Source organism: Dendropsophus ebraccatus, chromosome 12 (assembly GCF_027789765.1).
Source record: "Dendropsophus ebraccatus isolate aDenEbr1 chromosome 12, aDenEbr1.pat, whole genome shotgun sequence".
NCBI classification, from domain to species: Eukaryota; Metazoa; Chordata; class Amphibia; order Anura; family Hylidae; genus Dendropsophus; species Dendropsophus ebraccatus.
This window is the reverse complement of record NC_091465.1, coordinates 85,635,455-85,657,328: the sequence shown is the minus strand read 5'-3', so window position 1 is coordinate 85,657,328 and position 21,874 is coordinate 85,635,455. Positions and strand designations below refer to the sequence as shown.

The 21,874-nt window shown below is 51.7% G+C and overlaps 2 protein-coding genes across 5 annotated transcripts; both read left to right on the top strand.

Annotated features, from left to right (window-relative positions):
- Nucleotides 1–723: 723 nt before the first annotated feature.
- ZNF362 (zinc finger protein 362) lies at nucleotides 724–21,237 on the top strand. Of its 4 annotated transcripts, none has more exons than XM_069947354.1 (8): nucleotides 724–762; nucleotides 15,070–15,133; nucleotides 17,387–17,633; nucleotides 17,930–18,269; nucleotides 18,779–19,003; nucleotides 19,195–19,273; nucleotides 19,367–19,525; nucleotides 19,840–21,237. In XM_069947354.1, exons 2-8 carry the CDS (start codon nucleotides 15,071–15,073, stop codon nucleotides 19,954–19,956), a joined length of 1,230 nt encoding a protein of 409 aa, XP_069803455.1. In that variant the 5' UTR covers nucleotides 724–762; nucleotide 15,070; the 3' UTR covers nucleotides 19,957–21,237. The 4 variants fall into 4 exon arrangements, with proteins under 4 accessions (XP_069803455.1, XP_069803457.1, XP_069803456.1 ...); XM_069947356.1 differs by lacking the exon at nucleotides 724–762 and adding an exon at nucleotides 822–1,024 and having other exon boundaries at nucleotides 18,083–18,269; XM_069947355.1 differs by lacking the exon at nucleotides 724–762 and adding an exon at nucleotides 822–1,024 and having other exon boundaries at nucleotides 17,948–18,269.
- Nucleotides 12,039–12,632, top strand: LOC138768839 (uncharacterized). The gene has a single exon (XM_069946798.1). It carries the CDS (start codon nucleotides 12,039–12,041, stop codon nucleotides 12,630–12,632), a length of 594 nt encoding a protein of 197 aa, XP_069802899.1.
- Nucleotides 21,238–21,874: the final 637 nt, after the last annotated feature.

Sequence of the window (21,874 nt, the reverse complement as noted above, 5' to 3'; positions counted from 1 at the left end):
GGGAGGGGGCACATACTTTATCCTGTGGGGGGGTCTCCTCCTGTATCGGGGGGCTTCCTCCTGTGTCGGGGGGCGCACACACTGTGTCGGAGTCCCCGCTCTCTGTGGATTGTGAGGTAGATGAGGAGGCCGGGTGGGGAGGGGGCACATACTTTATCCTGTGTGGGGGGGGTCTCCTCCTGTATCGGGGGGCTTCCTCCTGTGTCGGGGGGTGCACACACTGTGCCGGAGCCCCTGCTCTCTGTGGATTGTGAGGTAGATGAGGCTGGGTGGGGAGGGGGCACATACTTTATCCTGTGGGGGGTCTCCTCCTGTATCGGGGGGCTTCCTCCTGTGTCGGGGGGCGCACACACTGTGTCGGAGTCCCCACTCTGTGGATTGCGAGGTAGATGAGGAGGCCGGGCGGGGAGGGGGCACATACTTTATCCTGTGTGGGGGGGGGTCTCACCCTGTATCGGGGGCGCACACACTGTGCCGGAGCCCCCGCTCTCTGTGGATTGTGAGGTAGATGAGGAGGCCGGGGGGGGGGGGGGGGGGGGCACATACTTTATCCTGTGGGGGGTGTCTCACCCTGTATCGGGGGGCTCCTCCTGTGTCGGGGGGGCGCACACACTGTGCCGGAGCCCCCGCTCTCTGTGGATTGTGAGGTAGATGAGGAGGCCGGGTGGGGAGGGGGCACATACTTTATCCTGTGGGGGGGCTCCTCCTGTATCGGGGGGCGCACACACTGTGCCGGAGCCCCCGCTCTCGGCGGACGCTGAGGTAGATGAGGCGGGAGGCCGGGAGGGGGAGCAGGGGGAGGATATTTGGGGACGGGGGGGGAGGGCTGTGAGCGCCGGAGAGACGGGGGGCTCCACACTGACGCCATCTCCGTGTCAATGAGCCGGCTCGGGTGAATTGTGGGCGCTCAGCATCGGCCGGGACACCCAGAAGTGATCGGCGGTGACCCGGAACCCGCCCGGAGCCCGGGGCGTGTGTCAGGCCTCTCCCGCCGGCCCGGGGTCTATGTCCGCTCCCGCAGCAGGTCTGTATGCTTCCCGCGCTGTGCGCCCGGTACCGGGGGAGGGGGCGCCGGTCTCCGGCCTCCCGTACGGGGAGAGGAGGGGGGAGGTGGCCGTGTCCCGGGGCTCCGCTCCCTCAGCCCGCCGCCGTGTGGCCCCCGGCATTGTGTGTGGCCCGGGGGGAGGGCGCCCTGATGGAGAGGGGGTGCGGGCCCCTCAGTCCCCCCTGCCGGGGCCCCCACACCACAGCGGCGGATCTGCAGAACATGGCGGCGCGGAGGATGCGGCGCCGACGGAGCCATTTTTGTTTTTCTTTTGTCTGAAAATGTTAATAAACCGTCTGAGAATGTGGGGGAGGCGGGGGCCACAGCCCGGGGGAGGCGGGGGCCACAGCTCCGGGGGGTCCCTGCCCGGCCCCCTCCTGTCTGCCTCCGCCCGGGGGCCCCTCACTCACCACACAAAGGGGAGCGGCCACATCTCCCCGGGACCCCCAGACCTGAGCCCCTCATCACCTGCTCCCCCCACAATGTGTGCCTGTTGCTATAACAACCGACTTGTCATGTGGGCTGATCAGTCTAGGGGCCCCATAATATTACATGGCATGGTTTGTGGCCCCAGAGGCCGCTTCTTGTGGTCGTGAGCCCCCAGCATTTACCATGAGGGGTCGCCGGTCACATGGTACAGTGGTGGCCCAAAGAACTTATACTGTGTGGTCATTGGCCCTCAGAGGTCACATGGTTCAGTGGCGGGCCCTCAGAGGTTATGTCATGGGCCACAGAGGTCACAGTGTGGTCATGGGCTGGAATATCATCCCAGCCAATCACACGTCTACTTTCAGTTCTGGAGTCTAGTGGCTTTCTCCTGCCTCCTGGGGTTAATGGTCATGTGATGTGCGCAGTGTGTCTGCTGATGGATGGGTTGGCGCCTGGCTTCCTAGGGTTAATGGTCATGTGATGTGCGCAGTGTGTCTGCTGATGGATGGGTTGGCGCCTGGCTTCCTAGGGTTAATGGTCATGTGATGTGCGCAGTGTGTCTGCTGATGGATGGGTTGGCGCCTGGCTTCCTAGGGTTAATGGTCATGTGATGTGCGCAGTGTGTCTGCTGATGGATGGGTTGGCGCCCGGCTTCCTAGGGTTAATGGTCATGTGATGTGCGCAGTGTGTCTGCTGATGGATGGGTTGGCGCCTGGCTTCCTAGGGTTAATGGTCATGTGATGTGCGCAGTTTGTCTGTTGACGAATTGGTGCCTGGTATTGCTCATTGTTTCCTAGGAGTCGTGGTCATGTGACATTGTATTGGCTGATGGTACCTGGCATCGGTGGGGTGGTTGGGCATTGATGGACAGATTGGTACCCAGTGTTGGTTGTGCCTCCTGGGGATAATAGTCATGTGATGTGGCCTGTGTGTCTGCTGATGGGTTGGTACTAGGTATCAGTTGATGCTTCTTGGAGGCTAACGGTCATGTGATGTGGGATGTGTGTCTGCTATTAGATGGGTTGACGTCCAATGTCAGTCACTGCTTTTCTAGGGGTAACGGTCATATGATGTGCGCAGTGTGTCTGCTGACGGATCGGCGTCCGGTGTCAGTCACTGCTTTTCTGGGTATAATGGTCACATGTGCTGTGTGTCTTCTGATGGGTGCTAGATATCGGTCACTGGGGGGGGGGGCACTGTGTATTTGCTAATAGTCTGTCGCCCACCATTGCTTGTGTTTCCCTGGGATTAATGGTAATGTTTAGAGATTCCTGGCGCATGCTCGATTCCGATCATTCGATATTTGAATACAGGCGGCTGAAGAAGTTGGGTGCTGCCCTGGGGAATCCTGGAAAACATGGATGCGGCTTATGGCTGTACCCATGTTTTCCTGGACTCCCCCAGGCTGATTCCATCTTCTTCAGCCACCTGTATTCAAATACCGAATGATCGGAGCATGCGCTCATCTCTAGTCATGTTCTCGATGCATCCAGTGATGGAGGGATTGGCACCCGGCGTCAGGCACTGCTTCTCTGCCGGCTCATGAATCGGCACCCTACATAGATTATTGCCTCCTGGCGGTAAGGGTCATGTGATGTTCACAGTCCATCTGCTGATCCATGGCTTGGTACCTGCCATCTAGTCCTGCTTTTTTTTGGGGGGGGGGGGGGGGAGGGCTAATGGTCATGTGATGTGTGCTGTCGATTAATTGATGGATTGGTTCCCAGCTTCTTGGTCTGCCACCAGGTAATGATCATGTGATGTTCACAGGATGATCTGCTGATGGATTGGTACCTGGTATTGCTTGACGTTTCCTAGAAGTAGCAGTCATGTGATATGAGTTATGTATTGGCTGATCCATGTCTTGGTACCTGCCATCTGGTACTGCTTTTTTTTGGTGGTAATGGTCATGTGACCTGCTGTACATTCAGTGATGGACATATTGGTACGTGGTGTCAGTCGCTGCTTCACGTGATGTGCACTTGGTGTCTGCTGATGGATTGGTACTGCACATTGGTCATTGCTTCCCGAAAGTAGCCAATGGATGGACTGGTACCTGACGTAGGTCATGTGATGTGCGTTGTGTCTCCTGATGGGTCGGCACCTGCATTTCTTCCCTGGTTAATGGTCGCAGTACATCCGATGATGCATGCGATGGTGCCTGTCACCTGACATGGCTTTTTCTTTGGGTAATGGTCATGTGACTTGCGAGATGTGTCTGCTGATGGACAGATTGGTGTGCAGAATTGTTCGCTTCTTCCATGTCCGCTGATGCATGGTTTGGTACCTGTCTTTTTTGGGGTAATGGTCACGTGATGCGTCCTGTGTATTCTCTGGTTAACAGCTTGGTGCGTGATCTTGGTCGTTGTTTTTTACGTGTGCTATGTTTTTGTTATTGGACAGGTTGGCGTCTGGCATCAGTCACTGCTTTCCTGGTGGTAATTGTCATGTGACGTGCGCTGTGCATCTTTTCATTGGCCTGCGTCATTTTCCTGTTTCCTGGCGGTAATGGTCATGTGATCTTCACTGTGTAAACAGTGTGGCCCTGGATGACATAATACAGATATGGGCCCTCAGGAGTTCTCCAAAGTTCTCACGAGATCATCTTATTTTCCTGTATTTAGTGCATCTTGCTTTACAACCTGTTGCAATGCTGGCAGACATGTTAGGGGGACGTGTGTCTATGTGTGTGTGTGTGTGGGGGGGGGGGGGGCAGGAATCCACAGGTCAGTGTCCCGCCATGGCGGTCAGTGGTGCAGTGCTGTGTTAATGTACTCTTCTGCAGAGAGTCTTCCTGCAGTTTCTCATAGCTGTGGATGCTGCATTGTGTTATTACCGCGCTACCGCCATATACCAATTGCACAGTACTCCAGGTCAACTTGTCATATTCCCATATCGCTGCTTTATGAAAGTCTCTGGGAAGGAGGGGGATGGTAATATATTCTCCCATACCATCTACTGTGCATTGCACTGTTATATATTCTACTGTATTTCAGTATACACCGATATCTATACCCTACTGCACCCGAATATTACACATGCGGTCTGACTACACACTGGGTCTTGCCATAGGAGAGAGTAATAGTGCTTCCCTCCTGGTGCCCTATAAAAGGCTTGCAGAGGCTACTTTTGGATAGTGTATCTCTTGGTGAGATTTTGTTGACTGCTACACATGTCTCTTTGTTTGCAGTGAAGTCATAAGTGAGAAACCTGGACGGCTATCGACTGGAACAATATTGTTGTTAGCGATAAATCCAGATTCTCTTTGAGATCTAATGACGATTGCATTGGAGTGTGGAGCCTAGTGGTTGGAGCTTCAATTCTGCCTGTGCTTTTGAGTGACACACTGCCCCCTGCTGGTGTGATGATGTAGGGTGGACACTGCCCACTCCTGGGGTGATGATGTGGGAAGGACACGGCCCCCTGCTGGTGTGATGATGTGGAGAGAACCCACTGCCCCCTGCTGGTGTGATGCTGTGAGGACAGGACATCCTGCAACCACATGTCTTGTTTCTCATGGCTTCCAGCTGCAGGATAATGCACATCACACACAGCAAAGCATCCCTGATATTCTGTCATGGGGCGTTTAAGTAGAAGCAGCAACGGTGATCTCCCCATCTTAGCTGCTGCTGGAGACTGGGGGACCCTTACATGCAGCAGAGACTGGGGGACCTCACATGCAGCAGAGACTGAAGGACCTCTCATAGAGCACCTGCTGGAGACTGGGGGACCTCACATGGAGCAGAGACTGGGGGACCTCACATGGAGCAGAGACTGGGGGACCTCACATGGAGCAGAGACTGGAGACTGGGGGCCTCACATGGAGCAGAGACTGGGGGACCTCACATGGAGCAGAGACTGGGGGACCTCACATGGAGCAGCTGCTGGAGACTGGGGGCCTCACATGGAGCAGAGACTGGGGGACCTCACATGGAGCAGAGACTGGGGGACCTCACATGGAGCAGAGATTGCGGGACCTCACATGGAGCAGCTGCTGGAGACTGGGGGACCTCACATGGAGCAGAGACTGGGGGACCTCCCATAGAGCACTTGCTGGAGACTGGGGGACTTCACATGGAGCAGAGACTGGGGGACCTCCCATAGAGCACTTGCTGGAGACTGGGGGACCTCACATGGAGCAGCTGCTGGAGACTGGGGGACCTCCCATAGAGCACCTGCTGGAGACTGGGGGACCTCCCATAGAGCACCTGCTGGAGACTGGGGGCCTCACATGGAGCAGAGACTGAGGGACCTCCCATAGAGCACCCGCTGGAGACTGGGGGCCTCACATGGAGCGGCTGCTGGAGACTGGGGGACCTCACATGGAGCGGCTGCTGGAGACTGGGGGACCTCACATAGAGCGGCTGCTGGAGACTGGGGGACCTCACATGGAGCGGCTGCTGGAGACTGAGGGACCTCACATGGAGCAGCTGCTGGAGACTGGGGGACCTCCCATAGAGCACCTGCTGGAGACTGGGGGACCTCACATGGAGCAGAGACTGAGGGACCTCCCATAGAGCACCCGCTGGAGACTGGGGGCCTCACATGGAGCGGCTGCTGGAGACTGGGGGACCTCACATGGAGCGGCTGCTGGAGACTGGGGGACCTCACATGGAGCGGCTGCTGGAGACTGGGGGACCTCACATAGAGCGGATGCTGGAGACTGGGGGACCTCACATGGAGCGGCTGCTGGAGACTGGGGGACCTCCCATAGAGCACCTGCTGGAGACTGGGGGACCTCACATGGAGCAGAGACTGAGGGACCTCCCATAGAGCACCCGCTGGAGACTGGGGGCCTCACATGGAGCGGCTGCTGGAGACTGGGGGACCTCACATGGAGCAGCTGCTGGAGACTGGGAATTTTTACATTTTCCATAGATTTCACCCACAAGCCAAACATTCCTAACTTTTTGTGAATAGTGTTTGTCACCTCCGGATCACAACATTTCCTTGTCTGCCCCATCACCAGATTTATCACCAAACAAGCAATTATGTGACCAGCTGGGACGGCAGCTTCTCCACCTATGAATGTGCAGGATATACAGGACCAGCTGTAACATCTGTGGGCAAAGATGCGCCGGATACCTAAAAACACCTGTATCCTCCATGCCCAACCATACCTCATCTTATATCCAGACTGCAGGTGCCCAACCTTGTATCTCATCTTGTATCCAGGCTAGAAGTGCCCAACCATATGTCATCCTGTATTCAGGCTAGAGGTGCCCAACCATATGTCATCCTGTATTCAGGCTAGAGGTGTCCAACCATATGTCATCCTGTATTCAGGCTAGAGGTGCCCAACCATATGTCCTCCTGTATTCAGGCTAGAGGTGCCCAACCATATGTCATCTTGTATCCAGGCTGGAGGTGCCTAATCATATATCTCATCTTGTATCCAGGCTGGAGGTGCCTAACAGGGTCTTAGAGCATCCAGATTTACCTCTTTCATTCTAATATTGTTATCACTTTTCGTACACAAAGGGGGAAATTTATCAAGGGCTTTGCACCTATTTTTAGGTGAAAAATTGGATTTTTTTTTACCCATTTTTGGTCTAAGTTCTATTTATGAACCAGTATTCGACAGACGAATATTTTTCAGATGCAACTTTTTTTTTATTTGCCTGTTTTGAGTATTCACCCAAAAGTTCGTATAATCTGGGACTAGTTCCCAATTTATCGTTTGCAACGTTTTAAAAAGTCGCACAAACAGGTGCAGGCCTACGTCTGGTCAGTACCAGGTGAATATAACTGCGCAATTTTTGCGACTTTTTACTTAGATGCATTCACTATGGCAGTTCTATATTTTAATGAATCAGTCACAAGATATTGGAAGAGAAAAAACACCCATCCCCATTACAATAGTTGCACACATTAGACTTCTTAATAAATGTCCCCCATAGTGTTTTAATTTTTTTTCTTATCTACTGTAACCTACAGCACCCTAATATACTCTTCTGCACTATAAAGTAACATACTGTACTCTAATATACTTCAACATTTTCTGCTATACTCTACTGGGCCTCTAGTATAATTTTCTGCCCCCTGTTATTCTCTACTGTACTGTTACTGTGCTGCACAGTAATGTACATTGGTGCCTTGGATTACGAGCATAATTTCCGGGACGGCGCTTGTAATCCAAATCACTTATATACCAAAGCAAATTTTCCCATAAGAAACCAGACAATTGGTTCCACATTCTAAAAATAATGATTTTTTTTATTCTGAATAGCAAGTAAAACAGAGGAAACAAACGGTTAGAAACTGAATACAGCAGCAGTTTGTAGATACAGGATAGAACTGCAGATCCCCACAATGCAGTAGCGTAGTACAACAGGCTAGAATAGAGAAGCAGGGCTGCTGCCAGAGGTCTGTGTGGTCACATGACAGCAATGGGGAAGGGGTGTGTGTTCAGCATGGACCAATCAGGAAGTGAGAATCACAGAGCTGTGCAGGAGGACAGTGACAAACTTTATATACAGCAGTTTGAATGGCTGAACGTAAGTGCAGGCACATTATAGCAGCAGTGTGTATAGCTGAGTGTAAGTACAGGAACATTACAGCAGCAGTGTGTATAGCTGAGTGTAAGTGCAGGCAGATTATAGCAGCAGTGTGTATAGCTGAGTGTGAGTGCAGGCACATTATAGCAGCAGTGTGTATAGCTGAGTGTAAGTGCAGGCACATTATAGCAGCAGTGTGTATAGCTGAGTGTAAGTACAGGAACATTATAGCAGCAGTGTGTATAGCTGAGTGTAAGTGCAGGCAGATTATAGCAGCAGTGTGTATAGCTGAGTGTGAGTGCAGGCACATTATACCCGCAGTGTGTACAGCTGAGTGTGAGTGCAGGCACGTTATAGCAGGAATAGAGAGGATGGAAAACACAAAGGCTGACAGAGACTGCAGGGAGCATGAAGGAATAAGAAGGACAAATGTGGGCACATACATGCAGCGCTCTCTGTCCGGGGAGATAGGGGTTACAGCTATGAAGAGATTACCCCCCACAGTCCTGTCCCCTGATGTAAGCCCCAGCCTGAAGTGGATCTGCTATGATTTGGAAGGTAAGGGAGACTTCCTGGGTCAGAGTACAGGGCTGTAGACCCCGCTATGCAGACTATGCCACTCCCCCTCCCACCCAGTACAGGGAGCTCTTACACCAAAGCAATGCTCATACACCAAGTTACAAGTTTGAAAAACTGTGAGCTCTTCTTGCAAAGCGCTCTTAATCCAAGTTACTCTTAAACCGAGGTACCACTGTACTTTAGCATCATGTAACATGCACTCTAGTATCCTTTACTGTACGCTCATGTACACTACTATAATATACATTACTCTTCAATGTACGCTGCTGTACTGTATGTTTTATACATTACTGTACTCTAATGTATTCAGTACTGTGCTGCACTCTTGTATAGTCCCCTGCTCTCTAATATACACTACTGTACTGTGCTGCACTCTTCTACAATCTGGTATAGTCCTCTGCTCTCTTTTATATACATTACTGTATTGTGCTGCACTCTCGTATAGTCCCCTGCTCTCTGATATACACTACTGTACTGTGCTGCACTCTTTTACACACTCGTATAGTCTCCTGCTCTCTAATATACACTACTGTACTGTGCTACACTCTTCTACACTCTGGTATAGTCCCCTGCTCTCTAATATACACTACTGTACTGTGCTACACTCTTCTACACTCTGGTATAGTCCCCTGCTCTCTAATATACACTACTGTACTGTGCTGCACTCTCGTATAGTCCCCTGCTCTCTAATATACACTACTGTACTGTGCTGCACTCTTCTACACTCTGGTATAGTCCCCTGCTCTCTAATATACACTACTGTACTGTGCTGCACTCTTCTACACTCTGGTATAGTCCCCTGCTCTCTAATATACACTACTGTACTGTGCTGCATTCTTCTACACTCTGGTATAGTCCCCTGCTCTCTAATATACACTACTGTACTGTGCTGCACTCTCGTATAGTCCCCTGCTCTCTGATATACACTACTGTACTGTGCTGCACTCTTTTACACACTTGTATAGTCTCCTGCTCTCTAATATACACTACTGTACTGTGCTGCATTCTTCTACACTCTGGTATAGTCCCCTGCTCTCTAATATACACTACTGTACTGTGCTGCACTCTCGTATAGTCCCCTGCTCTCTAATATACACTACTGTACTGTGCTGCACTCTCGTATAGTCCCCTGCTCTCTAATATACACTACTGTACTGTGCTGCACTCTCGTATAGTCCCCTGCTCTCTAATATACACTACTGTACTGTGCTGCACTCTCGTATAGTCCCCTGCTCTCTGATATTCTCCACTGTACTCTTCACGCTCCGGTATATGTTGCTGCCCTCTGATCATATTCTTCATCTACTCTTCATCACCACTGCCATCTACTATAAACAACTGCTCTGTAATATCCCTCTGTATTATCCGCTATATGTTATTACACTCTGATATATGCTCCTGCTCTGTAATATCCCTCTGTATTATCCGCTATGTTATTACACTCTGATATATGCTCCTGCACTGTAATATACCTCTGTATTATCCGCTATATGTTATTACACTCTGATATATGCTCCTGCACTGTAATATCCCTCTGTATTATGTAATAATATGTTATTACACTCTAATATATACTCTATAATATACTCTACTGAGCTCTAATGTCCTCAGTTACTATCCTGTACTATATTCTACTGCACTCAGTCATGCACCACTACCATTTACTGCACTGTAATACGCTGCTCTCTTCTGTACTGGACTCTAATATACTCAGGATATATACTGTATTATAGTATACTCTGCTATACCCTTAATTTATTTTACTGTAATATAATCTACGGCACACTAATAATCTCTGCCGTACTGTAATATGCTTATCTATATTCTGATGTACTCTACTTACAGTAATATACTGCGGTATAATCAACTAAACTCTTAACATACTGCACTCCAGTACCATGTTCTGCAATGTAATCTACTCTACATTGGTCCGTTATAGTCCTCTGTACTCTAATATCCTCTACTATAGTCTACTGCACGGTAATATACTCTATAATACTCTGCTGCACCCTGTTATAGTCTCTATGCTACTGTATTATTTCCTATACTTCAAAATACTGTCCTTTATCGGTATTATCTGTCCCGGCCCTCTGTGGTTATCTCTGTAGTTATCTGTGGTCCATGTCCCGGCCCTTCGTGGTCTAGGTCCAGGACCTCTGTGGTCATCTGTAGTGCCTGTCCTGGCCATCTTAAGTACCTGTCCCGGCCCTCCGTGGTACATGTCCCAGCCCTCTGTGGTAATCTATAGTACATATCCCGGCCCTGTGTGGTACCTGTCCCGGCCCTCGGTAGTCATCTGTGGTACATGTCCAGGACCTCTGTGTTACCTGTCCAGGACCTCTGTGATCATCTGTGGTACCTATCCCGTCCCTCGGTCATCTGTGGTACATGTCCAGGACCTCTGTGGTCACCTGTGGTACATGTCCAGGACCTCTGTGGTCATCTGTGGTACCTATCCCGGCCCTCGGTGGTCATCTGTGGTACATGTCCAGGACCTCTGTGGTACCTGTCCAGGACCTCTGTGGTACATGTCCAGGACCTCTGTGGTCATCTGTGGTACCTGTCCAGGACCTCTGTGGTCATCTGTGGTACCTATCCCGGCCCTCGGTCATCTGTGGTACATGTCCAGGACCTCTGTGGTCATCTGTATGCAAGTACTAGTAAAGACATGCAGAACTTCATTCTATATAATACTGCAGATGTTGGTCACTCAGGGCCTGTAGAAAGCTGGATGACGACCCCTATGGAGTCTGTAATGGCGGCCGCTCATACTTGTTAGGGTCAGGGATGGCTGGAGAGATTTTTGCGGGGTAGCAGTCAGGACTGAGCGTTCTAGATGGCGGGTGGGTGGGAGGATCTGTGGTTCTCTGTGAGGCCTGGAGCAGAGCAGGAACTGACCCTGGAACCTGCTGAGATGTTCATCTGACTAAAAATAAACACAGCCCTTCATAGCATTCCTCAGAAAGCCTCATGGCGGGCTTAACCTCTTCCTTGCTGGATCCTTAGTAGGCTGATGCTGGGATGGCGGGTGCCACAAAGGAGATGGGTGTGTGTGTGTACAGTACAGGAGACTGGGGGGGGAGTACAAGGGATGGGGGGTAGTACAGGAGATGATGGAGGGGGGGCAGTACGGGTGATATGGGGGGGGGGGAAGCAGTACAGGGGATGGAGGGGGGAAGCAGTACATGGGATGGAGAGGGAGGGCAGTACGGGTGTTGGGAGTAAGCAGTACAGGGGATGGATGGGGGTAGTACAGGAGATGGAGGGGGTGGTGTAGTACAGGAGATGGAGGGGGCCGTACAGGGGATGGGGGGTAGTACAGGAGATGGAGGAGGGGGGTAGTACAGGAGATGGGGGGTAGTACAGGAGATGGAGGAGGAGGGCAGTACAGGAGATGAGGGGGGCAGTACAGGGGATGGAGGGGGGGGGGGGGTACAGGAGATGGAGGAGAGGGTAGTACGGGTGATGGGGGGAGTGCAGTACAGGAGATGGAGAGGAGGGAAGCTGCACAGGAGATGGAGAGGAGGGAAGCTGCACAGGAGATGGAGAGGAGGGAAGATGCACAGGAGATGGAGAGGAGGGAAGCTGCACAGGAGATGGAGAGGAGGGAAGCTGCACAGGAGATGGAGAGGAGGGAAGCTGCACAGGAGATGGAGAGGAGGGAAGCTGCACAGGAGATGGAGAGGAGGGAAGCTGCACAGGAGATGGAGAGGAGGGAAGCTGCACAGGAGATGGAGAGGAGGGAAGATGCACAGGAGATGGAGAGGAGGGAAGCTGCACAGGAGATGGAGAGGAGGGAAGCTGCACAGGAGATGGAGAGGAGGGAAGCTGCACAGGAGATGGAGAGGAGGGAAGCTGCACAGGAGATGGAGAGGAGGGAAGCTGCACAGGAGATGGAGAGGAGGGAAGCTGCACAGGAGATGGAGAGGAGGGAAGCTGCACAGGAGATGGAGAGGAGGGAAGCTGCACGGGAGATGGAGAGGAGGGAAGCTGCACAGGAGATGGAGAGGAGGGAAGCTGCACGGGAGATGGAGAGGAGGGAAGCTGCACAAGAGAGTGAGTTGGGATGTAACAGGCTGTAGCACAGGGGATGAAGGAGTTGTGGGGGGCAGATGCGGCACAGGAGATGAGGGGGTTGGGTGCAGTACTGGCCGTTGGGGGTTAGCCCTGTCCATGGGGTATCATTTTGTGCAGAATATTGCACTATGTATATTGTCTGGTATACAGCACTGTATCCCGCCAGTGCTCTGCGTTGGCCGTATCCTGTTCTTCCTCTGCACCTTCCCCTCTGTCCCACTCTTGGGGTCCTATTTTTTGCTCTCTGATGAACAATAAATGATGAAACAATCGCTTTTGCAAACAACCTGAATTCATTGACCATAAAACACGGAGCGGTAGTCGTTAGTTACGATCATTATTACAATCATTCCTATACTTTAGTATATGAGTATACAGACAGTAATAACAAACCATGTGCTCATACACCGAAGGGTTTGCAAACAACTAACAGAGATTTTATGGTCGGCTCAAAAGGTGCGATCAGCGACACACAAACATAATTTTTGCCCAGTCATTTGATCGTTGCCCCATACACATGGAAAGATTATCACTTATATTTGAACAATATACCTATTTTTGCACAATAATCTTTCCGTGTAATAGAGCTCTTACTTGGATCTGTCCCATTCTTCGTCTTCCTGGGTCCTCTGCCCCTGCTCTGTCCCATCTTTTTCTAAACATGCTTAGTTGTGCTTATCCTCCACCACTGCCCCTACTCTGCACATCCCCTGCTCTGTCCTGTGTTCCTCTATCCCCACTCCTGCTCTGTCCTGTGTTCCTCTATCCCCACTCCTGATCTGTCCTGTGTTCCTCTATCCCCACTCCTGATCTGTCCTGTGTTCCTCTATCCCCACTCCTGATCTGTCCTGTGTTCCTCTATCCCCACTCCTGCTCTGTCCTGTGTTCCTCTATCCCCACTCCTGCTCTGTCCTGTGTTCCTCTATCCCCACTCCTGCTCTGTCCTGTGTTCCTCTATCCCCACTCCTGCTCTGTCCTGTGTTCCTCTATCCCCACTCCTGCTCTGTCCTGTGTTCCTCTATCCCCACTCCTGCTCTGTCCTGTGTTCCTCTATCCCCACTCCTGCTCTGTCCTGTGTTCCTCTATCCCCACTCCTGCTCTGTCCTGTGTTCCTCTATCCCCACTCCTGCTCTGTCCTGTGTTCCTCTATCCCCACTCCTGCTCTGTCCTGTGTTCCTCTATCCCCACTCCTGCTCTGTCCTGTGTTCCTCTATCCCCACTCATGCTCTGTCCTGTGTTCCTCTATCCCCACTCCTGCTCTGTTCTGTGTTCCTCTATCCCCACTCCTGCTCTGTCCTGTGTTCCTCTATCCCCACTCCTGCTCTGTCCTGTGTTCCTCTATCCCCACTCCTGCTCTGTCCTGTGTTCCTCTATCCCCACTCATGCTCTGTCCTGTGTTCCTCTATCCCCACTCATGCTCTGTCCTGTGTTCCTCTACCTACTAAGTCCATGGTTTCATGCATAGATAGGAATAGGATAGAAGGGAGCATGGGGGCTTTGCAGGCCAGCTGTTGGAGGTACATAGCTGGGGTTTTGCAAGCAGGAGAACACCCCTGGGCTTTTGGAGCTCATTTCTATATTGATAATAAAAGTAATGTATCTCTGCACTGAAGGGCTAAATCTGTAAAAGCAATGTATGCGTGAAATCAAACTGAGAAGCCCGATACAACCATGGACTATGTTCATTCTCTTTTACTCCACTCTTGAAAAGGATAAATAACCTATATTTTCAACTGATGCTAAAAATGAATGTTTCTCTATTCCATTTCCCATTGACTTGTATGTGTTTTTTTTTTGCGGTGTACAATAAGGTAGTTGTATTGTATAGGTACTCTTTGTATACAGCGAAACTAAATGCAATGAATTGTAAACACAATGAGCAGCGGGAGCCTAACCTTAGTAGGTGATAGATCAGCCCTTTGGGTCATGTACAACGCCTGGTTCCCTCCGGTGATCCTTCGGCTTGTTTGCCTTGTACTCTTGTCCGCTTCACCTTACTATTTGCAGCCATAGTGACAGATCATGACGTCCCTTACACTTCTCTCTTGTGCGATGTGTCTGTGTGTGCAATGCTGGTGCTTTATGAATACCGGGTAATACCAGACGTGGCAGCTCTGAGATCTCCTCTCTGGGCAGCTAATAGGGCACATGGAAATGATTGAGCTGCCCCAAGGAGCGCCCCGCATGTCGCCCCCACACACCCCTGTAATGAGGCCTGAGAGATGGAGAGTAACTCCACCTAGTGTCTGATCTCAGGAACTGCTGAGAATCCTAACACCGCAGTCTCCTACATCAGTATTTAAAATCTTCGCCATCCTCTCTGCTTGCTGTCAGTGAATGGAAACATTGTTTACAGGCAGAGCATTCATGTTTACTGCATATGATTGGTGTACATGCTGTGCTCACCCTGCCAGCAGCATAACTCTACTTTCCTTCTTGCAGGATGGCCGAACCACGCTTTAACAATCCTTATTTTTGGCCTCCACCTCCAGCGATGCCCAGCCAGGTGAGAATGACTCCATGACTGTCTGTGACGCTTCATTCTTTCAGCAGCTGTAACATATCCGATGACTGCACAGAGGGTGGATCCCCGACTGCAACAGCCTCAGTGACCTGGAGCCCTGAGCTGTGGGGGGCGCTGCACCCTGACACTCATGTATTCATAAAGCACCAATGTGTTGTATATGGCTGTATGTGCCCTGGAGCTGGTCTGTGTGCCTGACATTGATGGCGGAAAGACAAAGCAAGACACGCGCGTGAATATTATTACAACTAGACCCCACCCACTTATTCTAGAGAGTCACACACGAGTGGAAATGGTCATGTGACTCTGCAGGTACCAGTCACTTTGTGTGTGTACTGTAGAAGGAGGCCAGGGACACAGTCCACAGCTCGCCACATTTATAGAGCTCTACAGTATATAACAGGATAGGTAATGTATGTACATAATGACCTTACCTGCAGAATAGTGAGTGCAGCTCTGGGGTATAACACAGGGTGTAACTCAGGATCAGTACAGGATAAGTCATTTATGTAAATGCAGACTCCACCATTAGATCAGTGCGTCCTCAGGGAAGCTGCAGACAGCCTTAGATAACTATGAATCCCTGTGTGATTTGGCAGTGTAGTTCTATGTTCTGCCTTTGGGGGGTCTATTATTTTCTCTTTCTCATCCATGGGGTTGATAAGGCTGCTCCAGGTGTACAGGGAGTCGCTGATGGCAACTTGTCGCCCTCTCTGTGTGTCTGGGGCCGTAGTAGTTGCTGCATGAAAATAATTGAGTCTGCTAAATGTCAGGAGGGAAATAATTTACTAGTTAGAAGAGTGAAGGTGTCTAATGTATCACATGAAACTTGCCGCACCCCACTACTCCGCTCACATAATTTCCAGCCTTCGGCTCCTCCGCTCCCATCACCTCCATCTCCCGGCTCCTTTGCTCACATCCCATCCATCCCCCGGCTCCTTTGCTCACATCCCATCCATCCCGCGGCTCCTCCGCTCACATCACATCCATCCCCCTGCTCCTCCGCTCACATCCCATCCATCCCCCGGCTCCTCCGCTCACATCACATCCATCCCGCGGCTCCTCCGCTCACATCCCATCCATCCCGCGGCTCCTCCGCTCACATCCCATCCATCCCGCGGCTCCTCCGCTCACATCCCATCCAGCCCCCGGCTCCTCCGCTCACATCCCATCCATCCCCCGGCTCCTCCGCTCACATCCCATCCATCCCGCGGCTCCTCCGCTCACATCCCATCCATCCCGCGGCTCCTCCGCTCACATCCCATCCATCCCGCGGCTCCTCCGCTCACATCCCATCCATCCCGCGGCTCCTCCGCTCACATCCCATCCATCCCGCGGCTCCTCCGCTCACATCCCATCCATCCCCCGGCTCCTCCGCTCACATCACATCCATCCCGCGGCTCCTCCGCTCACATCCCATCCATCCCGCGGCTCCTCCTCTCACATCCCATCCATCCCCCGGCTCCTCCACTCACATCCCATCCAGCCCCCGGCTCCTCCACTCACATCCCATCCATTCCCCGGCTCCTCCGCTCACATCCCATCCTTCCCCCGGCTCCTCCGCTCACATCCCATCCATCCCCCGGCTCCTCCGCTCACATCCCATCCTTCCCCCGGCTCCTCCGCTCACATCCCATCCAACCCCCGGCTCCTCCACTCACATCCCATCCAGCCCCCGGCTCCTCCACTCACATCCCATCCATTCCCCGGCTCCTCCGCTCACATCCCATCCTTCCCCCGGCTCCTCCGCTCACATCCCATCCATCCCCCGGCTCCTCCGCTCACATCCCATCCATCCCCCGGCTCCTCCGCTCACATCCCATCCTTCCCCCGGCTCCTCCGCTCACATCCCATCCAACCCCCGGCTCCTCCGCTCACATCCCATCCATCCCCCGGCTCCTCCGCTCACATCCCATCCATCCCCCGGCTCCTCCGCTCACATCCCATCCAACCCCCGGCTCCTCCGCTCACATCCCATCCATCCCCCGGCTCCTCCGCTCACATCCCATCCATCCCCCGGCTCCTCCGCTCACATCCCATCCAACCCCCGGCTCCTCCGCTCACATCCCATCCAACCCCCGGCTCCTCCGCTCACATCCCATCCATCCCCCGGCTCCTCCGCTCACATCCCATCCAACCCTCTCCCCCGTGTGCTGTAGGAGCCCTCATGTTGCGCTCCTGGACGTGGCCCTCTGACTTTGGATGATAACCTCACACCTTCTCTTTCCCGCACAGTTGGATAATCTTGTGTTAATCAATAAGATCAAGGAGCAGCTGATGGCGGAGAAGATCCGACCTCCTCATTTGCCGCCCACCTCAGTCCCCTCGCAGCAGCCCCTACTCATCCCCCCATCACCTGCCGAGACCAGCCAGTCTGTCATGTCCCTGCAAAAGCTGCAGCAAGTCCCAGGACTGCACCCGCAAGCTGTACCCCAGCCAGATGTGGCACTGCATGCCCGGCCTGCCACCAGCTCAGTCACAGGTACCTCAAGGCTCCCTGGTGGGATGGCACAATGACCGTATAACCTATTGTAGTGTGTGCTGGACTGGTTAGTGGCTGCAATGAGTGGAGGTTGAGGGTTATGCAGCCTAAGGCCATTTAGAAGGGTCTATAAGATAAATTATGGGGGGGTTCAGTGCCATTCCTTGTAGCCGTGTGTCCCGTAGAGGGCAGTCCCCCATGTTGGTGCAGAAATTAACTGTGACCAGAATAGCGGCACTGGAGAAGGCTATATAATGCAACTACTGACACCCCTGTCCCAGATGCTTATTTCTTAGCATTATCATCTGTTTTAGGGCTTGGTCTGTCATCCTCCCGCTCAAATGTTAGCACATCAGAATCCAGCACGGGTACCAGCAGCGGCACCCCCTCCACCCCCACCTCCAACAGCCAGACTCGGCTCATTGCCACCTCTCCCACCCTCATCTCAGGAATCACTAGTGCACAGACGCTGGATTCCATCAAAACCATCCAGGGCCACAGCCTGCTGGGACCGACCAAACCTGAGAGAGGCCGCAAGAAAATCAAGGCCGAGAACCCGACTGGACCACCAGTGCTCGTCGTCCCCTACCCTATTCTGGCCTCAGGAGATATTGGAAAAGAGGGAAAAACCTACAGGTTCGTATACTGTTCTAAATGTACCACACATGTTGGTGTCCATCAGCCATATCTTGGCGTTAGAGATTACGTCAGCTATCATTGATGGTGTCTCGCGTGGAGATTGCGAAAGACGTGTGCGATTACTGTCCAGTAACGTGGAGTCTTGTTGAAGATGTCGTAGGTCGTGTGTCTGATCACGTAGCAGTAATGTGGAGATGTCAGAGGTCGTGTGTCTGGTCATCTAACAGTAATGTGGTGTCTTATTTCGGAGGTCGTGTGTCTGATCGTTGAGCAGTAATGTGGAGATGTTGGATATAGATAGGTAATGGTAATTCTTGATGTGTACAGCTCGGTGGAGCATACAGCCACAGAGGTGACAGGTGGAGTTGTGGACAATGGTTGCGGGTTGTCTCTCTGTGAGCAGCGCTGTTGTTTTGTAGCTCCAGAGAGTTCTTGGGGCACTTACTGTCATTACCTTTAGCACAGTGCCTTTAGTGGTTTTTTGAACTTCTTCTCTTGCCCCCTAGGTGTAAAGTTTGCCCACTGACGTTCTTTACCAAGTCTGAGATGCAGATTCACTCAAAGTCTCACACTGAGGCCAAACCTCACAAGTGCCCGCACTGCTCCAAGTCATTCGCCAATGCTTCATACCTAGCACAGCATCTGCGCATCCACCTAGGAGTGAAGCCCTATCACTGCTCGTACTGTGAGAAGTCCTTCCGCCAGCTCTCTCATCTCCAGCAGCACACCAGGTAAATGGCTGCATGACAGACCGCTCTGTGCAACTTGTGCTTTAGTTTCTTCCTCTGTGACCAGATCTCTAGGGATATATAATGTAGGATGGTGATTCTAGTAAGAGTTTTAGGCTTATGGTGGATCCAGTGTGAGGAATACAGTACTCAGGTGCCAGGGTAATGTCATGTGCTGTCCTCTTGTGTTGTAGGATTCACACCGGGGACCGGCCCTACAAGTGCCCGCAACCTGGCTGTGAAAAGGCGTTCACACAACTTTCCAACCTGCAGGTCAGTGACCATCTCTGAGGTGGAGTAATAATGGGGAACTGAGGGTGGAAAGAAGCTTATATGTGATATTCTGAGTCTTATTTTACATCACAGTCTCACCAGCGGCAGCACAACAAAGACAAACCGTACAAGTGTCCAAACTGCTACCGAGCGTACTCAGACTCCGCTTCCCTCCAGATCCACCTCTCGGCTCATGCGGTGAAGCACGCCAAGGCGTATTGCTGCAGTATGTGTGGAAGAGCATACACATCCGTAAGTAGTGGCTCTTCTCTGTATTCGCAGGTATATACAAGTATTGTGTAAGGGTGACACCTGAACATGTCTTTTGGTACACCCAGCGCTGGGGTCCCACTGCCCGCTGCTTCCAAGCCCCATTCACCCCCTGTACAAAGGGATTTAGGATCTCGGGCCCCTTATTATTGACATTGATGGAATTCCTGCACTCAGAACCTTATTTGTATCCACAGAACATGTTCAGACCCCTGTAGCCTTTGTCTCCTATTGTCATATAATCCCTTGTATGTCCTGCTCTGACTTCACTGTCCTATCTTCTTCCCTGACTGTAGGAGACCTATCTGATGAAGCATATGTCCAAGCACACAGTGGTCGAACACCTGGTCAACCACCATTCTCCTCAGAGGACCGAGTCTCCTGGCATTCCTGTCCGAATCTCCCTTATATAGAGAACGTGCGGCCCAGAAGAGGGTGACCAGACCGCATTGACCACCTGCCCGGGACAGAAACTCCAGTCTGGAGGTGGTGCAGGAGGGTCGGCCATACGTTTGGGTACTGTGTCCATTATTTCAGCTGCTGCATTTCATGGCCTCTGGATTGATTTTACCTCTGGAATATTCTCCTCACTGGTCGCCCTCTGGATTACAGTCCTTCTATGTGTCATAGTAGAGATGAGCCGGACGTTTCCCTGGACACCCAGATGAGCGCCTCTTGGGATAGTTCTGGAATGGCTGACAGTCCAGTAGCGTTCCGATCTGAGTGTCAGTATTCATCGATTTGCCCAAAACACTTTGGTGACGTACGGAGTCCCCAGCCGAGCACTTTGAATCTCTCGCATTTTATATCTTTCTTTTTTATCCTCCATTTTTTACATATAAGAAAACAATTAAAAAAAAATCCTATTTATTGGCCAAGAATCTGGTGCTGCTAATCGGGAAAAGGAGACTTAGTGGAATTAGCAGAGGGTGGGAGTGCAGAGCGGTGAACTTGTAATTGTGGCTATACTCAGCTCCCCAAAAACCTTGTTCGGACCCCTCCAGGAACCAGACTGTGCAGCCCAGATAATTTCTTGGGGGAAGCTTTGGTTGTGGCTTAGCAAGGGAGAAGGGAGGACTAGACAACGGTTTACCATGTTCCTCAGTGTGCGTTTTATCTACAGCGGTTGATCTGGTGCCGGGTATCATAACATGGCTTCAGCACGGGGGTCCTGGAACGTTATTCTGTCTCACCACCGATATGAGCCACAGGATAACACAACCATTAAAGATGCCCATAATGCAGCAGTGCGCCCAGGTCACAGACACCTGATTGGGTATCACATTGGGTGTGCGCTGGGGGCTGTATGTCTGAGCGCTGTTTAAGAACAATCTTCCGGGGGGTTGGGCCTTGCATTTGTCATGCTTACTTATCTCTGTTGATAGGGTCAGCTCCTCTTTGCACTTTGTTGGCTTCTTAAGCAGTAGTCTGTTCTCACAGCAACATTTATTACTCCAAACTGCAGAGCACTAAATGTATCAGCAGCTGTATATAAGCCAGACAGACAATCCATGTCCTCAGAGGTATGTATAGCTGCAGAGCGGCTGCCGCATCATGTCCCCGCCATGCAGAGGTCATCTTGATAGGTCTTCACTAGAGATGAGCGAACCGGGTTCGGGTTCCAGTCCATCCGAACCCGATCGTTCGGCATTTGATTAGCTGGGGCTGCTGAACTTGGATAAAGCTCTAAGGTTGTCTGGAAAACATGGATACAGCCAATGACTATATCCATGATTTCCACATAGCCTTAGGGCTTTATCCAAGTTCAGCAGCCACCGCTAATCAAATGCCGAATGCTCGGGTTCGGATGGACTCCAGCATGCTCCAGGTTCTCTCATCTGTAGTCTTCACAGATGGCTTTGCACACTGGGACATGATGTGGTGTTACACATTTCTGATGTTACTCCTGGTGCTGGTGGCTCATACTGCTCATTCTGTGTGGTGGATCTGGAGGGTTTACTCCAGGATTAAAGAGACTTAGAAAGAGGTAACTGACTGAGGCCTCGAGGTCTGACCTGGCACTTAGCAATATGTCTTGTTACCTGTGTTGTGTGGGTGTTGGCACTTAACTCTCAGACTCTTTACTCAGGACTTGTGGTGGATTCTCCCCAGATGTGAGCCATGTATCTGTTAATGGTGCGATGAACATAACGCGTAGCGCACTTGGCATATGCTGTTCACCACATTTGGCAGCACAGGGACGTTACAATTTTAGAGGCCACACTTGTTTGTACTTGACGTCTTCCCTGGTATGGTGGAGAGCAGTGAGCGGCCGTGCTGTGGTCACCGCTGATCTCTGTAGCTCTGCAGTGTAGAGATGTGTAGGTGATG